The 7500-nt window shown below is 48.9% G+C and overlaps 1 protein-coding gene across 1 annotated transcript in view; it reads right to left on the bottom strand.

Annotated features, from left to right (window-relative positions):
* The window catches only part of LOC134059608 (adhesion G protein-coupled receptor L3-like), a 138207-nt gene that overhangs the window by 93239 nt on the left and 37468 nt on the right, over nucleotides 1-7500 (bottom strand). The window contains exon 4 of the mRNA XM_062516052.1: nucleotides 136-239. Coding sequence (XP_062372036.1) covers nucleotides 136-239 — 104 coding nt within the window. The remainder of the gene's footprint in view (nucleotides 1-135; nucleotides 240-7500) is intronic.

The raw sequence follows: 7500 nt of genomic DNA, 5'->3' as shown, positions 1-7500 counted from the left end.
AGTGAGTGTTTGTGTGCGTGTCTATGTGCATAGTTGTTTACACCTGTGTGTGTGTGTGTGTGTGTGTGTGTGTGTGTGTGTGTGTGTGTGTGTGTGTGTGTGTTTGTGTGTGTGTGTGTGTGAGTGCGGACACACCTTCTGGCTGATTTGGTTGACCCAGGGGGAGGAGCAGTTGCTCAGGTCCGGTCCCTGGGCGTCCCAGTAGCCCTCGGGCCCCATGCAGCTGAACGTGGCCGTCCCTGGAGAGATGGAGAGAGCAAACACACAAGGAAATGGAGGGGGTCGTTGGAGCAGAGAGACACGCACATATGCACACACACACACACACACACACACACACACACACACGGACATACGTGTTTACACAACTATGCACACAAACACTCACTCATGCTCAGTCATAAAAATACACTCATGCACTCATACACACACACACACACACACACAGGTGTAAACAACTATGCACACAGGCACGCACACAAACACTCACTCATGCACAGTCACAAGAGCACACCCATGAGCTCATACATAAAACCACACACCCACACCCGCGCACACACACACACACACACACACACACACACACAGCTTCCCTCACCTATAGTCCCCGGCTCACCAAGAGGTCAGTGGCTCATAATAAGTGTACGTGTGGGAGAAACTGTGCGTGACTGTATGTAAGAGAGCTAGAATGTAAATATGTGTGTAAAAGTAATGTGTGTGTGTGTGTGTAACCAGTGTGTGCATGAGTCTGCGTGAGAGATGATAATTTGTTCATGCGGAAATATGTGTGTGTCAGTTTGTCAGAGTGTGCGGACATGCGCAGGTGTGTGTGTGTGTGTGTGTGTGTGTGTGTGTGTGTGTGTGTGTGTGTGTGACGATGCCCGTGAGGGCCTGCATGTTCTGCGGTCTTGTTAACATGAGAGACACGCTCCACTCTCCATCTCTCTCTCCCTCTCTCTTTGCTGTGCCCCCGGGCACCTCTGCTGCATTCCTCTCCCCTCCGTCTTCCTCCGTCTTAATTCACTGACCCCAGCCGACCCGCCGAGGAGGTGTTTACCGAGTTCACCCACTCCGGGCGCTTAACCCGTCACGCTACAGTAGCGGGCAGCCATAGCGTCGGCGTCAGCGGCGGGCGGGCGCCCATTCTTCCGTGGCACCGCTCGTAAGAAAATGCACAAGGTCAGATTTTAAAGTGTTCGTCAGATTCCAGGCTTTTTTTTTTTTTCTTTTTTGCATTTCGAAAAGCTTGGTTGTTTGCGCAGGGTTGCTCAGCTTGCACAAGGTAACGTTTCAGGAATGTGTCGGTCACTTACGGTCGTGATCACACACACACACAAGCACATTCAGACACGCATGTACGCGCACACACACACACACACACACACCTGAATGTTATGTGTGTTTACATAAACAAACAAACACAGATACACACACACACACACACACACACACACACACACACACACACACACACACACACACACACACACACACACACACACACACACACACACACACACACACACACAGACAGACAGACTGTATGTCTCAAGATAACACATAGGCCTCTTTCAGGTCACTAAAACAATACCTGTCCTCTTTCCATAAGCTCTCAAAACAAGGCCAAACATGTTCTAGAAATATCTGGAAGGTCAGATATTTTGGGGTCCCTTCCCCGAGGTCGAACACAATCTGATGACCCATAAGCCCGACAGGGGTGATTGGTCTGGAATGTCCATTAAGTGAAGTTGTTTTTTTGCATTTTTTTCCCTACTTAAGCAACCATCTCAAATTTGACCATTAGTACGGCCTGGGGGTGAAACAAAAGGGGGCTGAAATGAACTGGTTCAGTGAGTGTGTTGAAAACACTACGGGAGGCCCACAGCCAGGAAATGTCCAGCTGTCCTCTCCACCGCATAACTAACGTCACTAAACACATCCAGGGGCCCTTCCGAATTCTCCGCACGCACCAGTGGTTCAAGGTCCACTACCTGACCATAATACGACACATAGGAGGGGCTTATCCAAATAGCCTACTCAGTATGGATGGACCCCGGTGTTGTTTATGAACTTACTACCTGACCATTACAAAACATAGGAGGAACCTATCCAAATACTCAGCATGGATGGACCCCAGTGTTGTTTATGAACTTACTACCTAACCATTACAAAACATAGGAGGAACCTATCCAAATACTCAGTATGGATGGACCCCAGTGTTGTTTATGAACTTACTACCTGACCATTTCAAAACATAGGAGTGGCTTATCCTATTCACTAGGATACATTGTCCCTACATTGGGACAAACGTTGGAACAGTTTGTGGCCATTGTGACTCCTTTTGCCAAGTATAGTTAGTGGTTGGGCTTTATTTTTTGTGTTTTTTTTTTCCAACTGTAAGGTTTGGGACTTAAGTTCCTAACAGCTGATAATATTGTGATAATAAGGCATTGAGGCCCCATAACTAGTCCACATGTCAGCAAGCATTCTCCAATAATGTGTGGGACCTACAGTACAGTAAGCTCCTAACAGCTGCTAATATTGTGATAATAACAAGGCATTGAGACCACATCACTATTCCACATGTCAGGAAGTATTCTTAAAGTAAACACTTTCGAAGGTCAGTGTCAAGTCCAGAACTCGACGCATTCTGAACTGGGCCCATGCAGTCAGACAAAATAGACTGGGCCTTATATCACTTCCTACAGTACAGCGGCAATTATCACATTAGCTCACAACAGCCTCCGGGAAGGCAGGAAGTGGACCTGTTTCCTTCGGAGTGGCACATGGCCCGTCTGGAACGCCTCCCACCGAGTGTAAGTGGGTGGGCGAGGGTCTCCCGGGCCGGCGAAGTGACTTAACGACTCGCATATAGTCACACCTCATAAAAAAGAGGCCGTGATCACCAGGGCTGCAAATATGAACTGTGCTGTGCAGAGCAGGCACAATAATAGGCCAGGAATTCATGTGTGGCATGCTATTGTAGCGTGCTGGCGTATTAAGAGACAATATTATTAACACTGTTATGACATTCCCACACTAGGCAAACACACTTGAATGTCACAGCACCTACAGATCAAACAGAAGCAGTCTACCCACAATGGAATTGTTAAGACAACTCAACTGCATTGATAATCTCCAGAAGTACTACTATTTATATAAAATACAACAATGATGACATATGTAGTTGGATCATTCTGCAATATGTTATCCGTGTTATACTATACCACCTGGTCTGTGGTAGTGGTAAGCTTTACAGTTACTGAATATCCACATCTGTTCATAGCCATACATTTAAACTAGAGGCTAGCTTTAGGCTAACAGACCTAACCCTCTCCAAGTGAACTATGCTAAGCTAGGCTAACAGTCTCAGACTAGGCTATTGAATGCTCAAAAAAGAGATTTATTCATAACACGGGGGGCGGATGGCAAATATGCTCATTTGTCCCAAAAGTTGGTGTGTTACTTTAAGAGAGAGGCACTGAAGGTATGTAGGTATACATGGAGGTATGATTTACAGATGAGTGCCTACTGGTTAGGGCTTCGAGCTTGTAACCGGAGGGTTGCCGGTTCGATCCACGACCAGTCCACAGCTGTGTCCTTGAGCAAGGCACCCAACCCCTCACTGCTCCCCGAGCACCGCTGGTTGGGCAGGCAGCTCACTGCTCTGGGTTACTGTGTGATTCACCTCTCTGTGTATTCACTGCGTGCTGTGTGTGTTCACCAATTCACAAATTGGGATAACCGCAGAGGCTGAATTTCCCTCACGGGATCAAAAAAGTATATATACTTATACTATACTATATATCTAGGAGTCAGACCCAGGAAGACCTCCTCCACTACAGTAATGAGGCAGGTAAACTCTGCATGGCATATGTTCAGGTGAGTCACTCACACTCTTGTAATTGCAGAGGTAAGAACAGGAGGACCAAAAAAAAAATGAAAAACAGAAAAGATGTGTGCGGCTAAACAGATGCACTTTGCTCGCTGATGTGGCACAACATGCAGACGGTGGCATTTTGCGGACTGCGCAATCTGCTGCTTTTCGGAGAAGGAAGAAAAAAACAACAACGACAAAAAAAAAGGCCGGTGTTCATTATCTGCGTTGTTCTCAGCCGTGTTCTGATTAGCCAGCGAGAGCGAGACGAGCGGAGGAGCGAGCAAACGAGCGAGGTGGCGTCGACGTCGATGTCTGCGGTTACGAGCCGGGGCGGCTGCACTCTACCGCCTGATTGTGACATTCAAGACGGCCGTTAAAAAAAAAAAAAAAAAAAATGAAATGAAATAAAATGAAATAAAATAATAACATGGAGAAGGGAGATGCAGGCAAACACGGCTGAGTCTGCACAAACACATCCACTCGGCTGCTCGGCTGGCACATACGCCAGGTAAACAGGACTGTTTACTAGACACGCCGGTGACTTATCTATCCTCCTCCTCTTCCTCATCTCATCCTCCTCATTTCCGCCTCCACTTCCTCCTCCTTCTCCTCATCCTCTTCCTTCTCCTCCTCTTCCTCCTTATCTCCTCCTCCTCATTATCATCCTCCTTCTCCTCCTCCTCCTCCGAAAATAAAGAGGAAAACCAGATAAGGCTGAAGCGTTTCTGTGTTTGTGTTCCGCGGGGACTAACAGCAGTTGAGTAAGGAGGTAACATATTGAGCGGAGCAGGTATCTCGATCCTCAATAGCCTTACCGCTCTACAAAAGGCATGCGGCGAATTAACAGCCTCTTCATCCGCTCAGTAAGTGCACTCGTGTTGTGTGGGGCTTCAGCAGGGACATTACGACAGGAGAAAAAACCCTTCAGGAAAGCACAGACATGCAGCCCCGAGAATCAGCAGATCAACCAGCAGCCAACATCAGAGGCAGCAAGCAGAAGGGTTACACTCCTGACATAAAGCGCCACTTTACAAACACAAATGGCACCCAAGATGCGTTGTGGGCACAGACATGGAAAACCATGGAGGCAGGGGGGGGGGAGCACATCAAAGTCGAGTGAGTGTGTGCCCCCCCTTTCTTCCGGTCTTTTTTTTTTTTTTCGACACGGGAGGTTGGGTCCAGTCCGTTGGCATTAATCAGCAGACGGCCGCGCCGCGAATAGCACATCATTTCCTGCTGCAGCTGCCCTCGGCCGGGTCAGCTGGTCCGACCGCCGTCACCGTCGCCGTTTGATGAGTCTATCAGTCCATCAGACGCACGCTCGACCTGAGGAGAGAGGGACACAGGAGCGGAGCGGAGAACGAGAGAGCTGTGGAGGGGGAAGGGGGAGGGGGAGGGGGGAGGAGAGAGGGATGATGAGTTTTTCAAAGGGGAGCGAGAGAGAGAGAGAGAGAGAGAGAGAGAGAGAGAGAGAGAGAGAGAGAGAGAGAGAGAGAGAAAGGGAGAGAGAGAAAGGGAGAGTGGTAGGAGAAGAAGAGAGACACGAAGGTTCGGCGAGAGGGGGACGCTTCACGTCGTCTGAAGTGGAGCCCCTTTGAGGAGAAGCGAGCGGCGTGAGCGGCACGGAGTCGCTCGCTCGCTCGTTCGGGCGGCGTTATCTCCTCTCTGTTCTGTCGTCTTCCGACAGCAACGGGCTCTCGTGGCGAGCGACGTCGCCGATAAGCCGTCGGCGACATCTAAACCCTCGTTATCCGTTCCACGACGGCAGAATAAACAAATCTCATCTTCCTACTTCTAATTAGTTCTGATTGTGCATCTCTCTCTCTCTCTCCCACACAAACACACACACACACACACAGAGACAGACACACACACACACACACACACACACACACACACACATACAGAGACAGACACACACACACACACAAACAGACACACACACACAGATGCATCAGGGGTATTCTCCTAAGTGTGCCTTCAAGGCGTGGAAAAATCACAAAAATCCTTCCATACATCAGAATGATTGCTAATTCTGCAATGCAATCTAATGGTCTTATGAAGTCTATACCGTAATTTCCCGACTATTAGCCGCGGCTAATGCATTGATTAAGCAAAATTTCTTCAGCTATGAGGTCAATACATGGGGTCAGTTAATATGGCATTAATAGGGTTTTGTTTCTTTGAACTTGCATAAAACACTGTCCTGTGGCTTATACATAATATGGCTAGTAATACGCAGGAAATGACTGCATCATAAATCTATAGAAATGTTGTCCTGTATTATTCTTAACTATATTCATGACATAATTCTACTCTAAATTTTTCAATTCAGCAACACCCTGTTCAGTTGGGCAACAACTCTCACCCCCCCTCCACCCCCCCCCCCCCCCCCAGGACAGAGAGGTAGGTAGGTAAAGCCCCCACAGGGTGGAACTCCTTGCTTGGTTTCATTACCGGGGCGGTGAGGAGATGAAAGAGGTGGTTACCGGGGGAGCTGTACGCCACCTCAGCTATGCGCTGGAAAACAAAGAGTCTGCCAAGAACACGTCCTCGGGAGCCGCCGCCGCCGCGCAGGCCTCGCTCTCTCTCCACGGCCTCGCTCGACGGCCTCGCCCGCCACACTGAGTAAATATTCACCAGCGCGGGGAGCTCCCCTCGCGCGGAGCGGCGAGGAACGAGGAGGAGAGGGAGGAGAGGAAGGAGTCGAGTTTTCTGGAGTCCCGCGATTCGGCGAGGCCCGAACTACAGTAGGCGCTGTGCAAGAAAAAATGAGTGAGAGAGGGAGAGAGAGAGAGAGAGAGAGAGAGAGAGAGAGAGAGAGAGAGAGAGAGAGAGAGAGAGAGAGAGAGAGGAGACATAGACATAGATCTCTGTCTCTGGAGATACCGGGCGAGCTCAAATGCCAACGCCGTGCGAAAGCCGCAGCCCAAAAAGCCGCTCTTCGCCGTGGCGGTGTCGTCGCGATGAGAGGGGAGAGAGACGTTACACGGTGTTCCTTCCCTCCTAACGACGAGGCGGCTGCTGTATTAATTATGATGGCGGCGCGACTCCATTTGCAGCAAGAAGCCTTTTCAGGGGAGGATCTCTTTTTCTGGGGCTCCAAATTGATGGTGGGAAAGGCAGAGAGTCTGGTTTAATTAAAAGACTGCCTCAAAGACAAACCATAACCATGTCTGAACGAACCGGGGACTACAAGGTGAGTGATGCATTTTTTCTGACAGTATGTTTCTTTGAGTAAGTGAACACACACACACACACACACACACACACACACACACACACACCTAGCCACATGCGCACACACACCCACACACATACACGCACACACGCACACAAGCACCCAGCCACATGCACGCACACACACACACACACACAATATGCATATTCACACACACACACACACACACACACACACACACACACACACACAATATGCATACACAGTAAGAAATGATTTAAAATGGGTTAAGCACAAGGCACTGAGATGTGACTGAGAGTAAATATGTACGATGCAAAGTAATCCCAGCCCATATGGAGCACGCACTGAGAGAATAATTATTCCAGCTATCAAGTATTGTATTACTGTAACACATTACACACACACGCGCGCGCACACA

This window comes from Sardina pilchardus, chromosome 16 (genome assembly GCF_963854185.1).
Source record: "Sardina pilchardus chromosome 16, fSarPil1.1, whole genome shotgun sequence".
NCBI lineage: Eukaryota > Metazoa > Chordata > Actinopteri > Clupeiformes > Clupeidae > Sardina > Sardina pilchardus.
The sequence above is the reverse complement of the archived record's forward strand: the minus strand, read 5'-3'. Positions and strand labels throughout refer to the sequence as shown.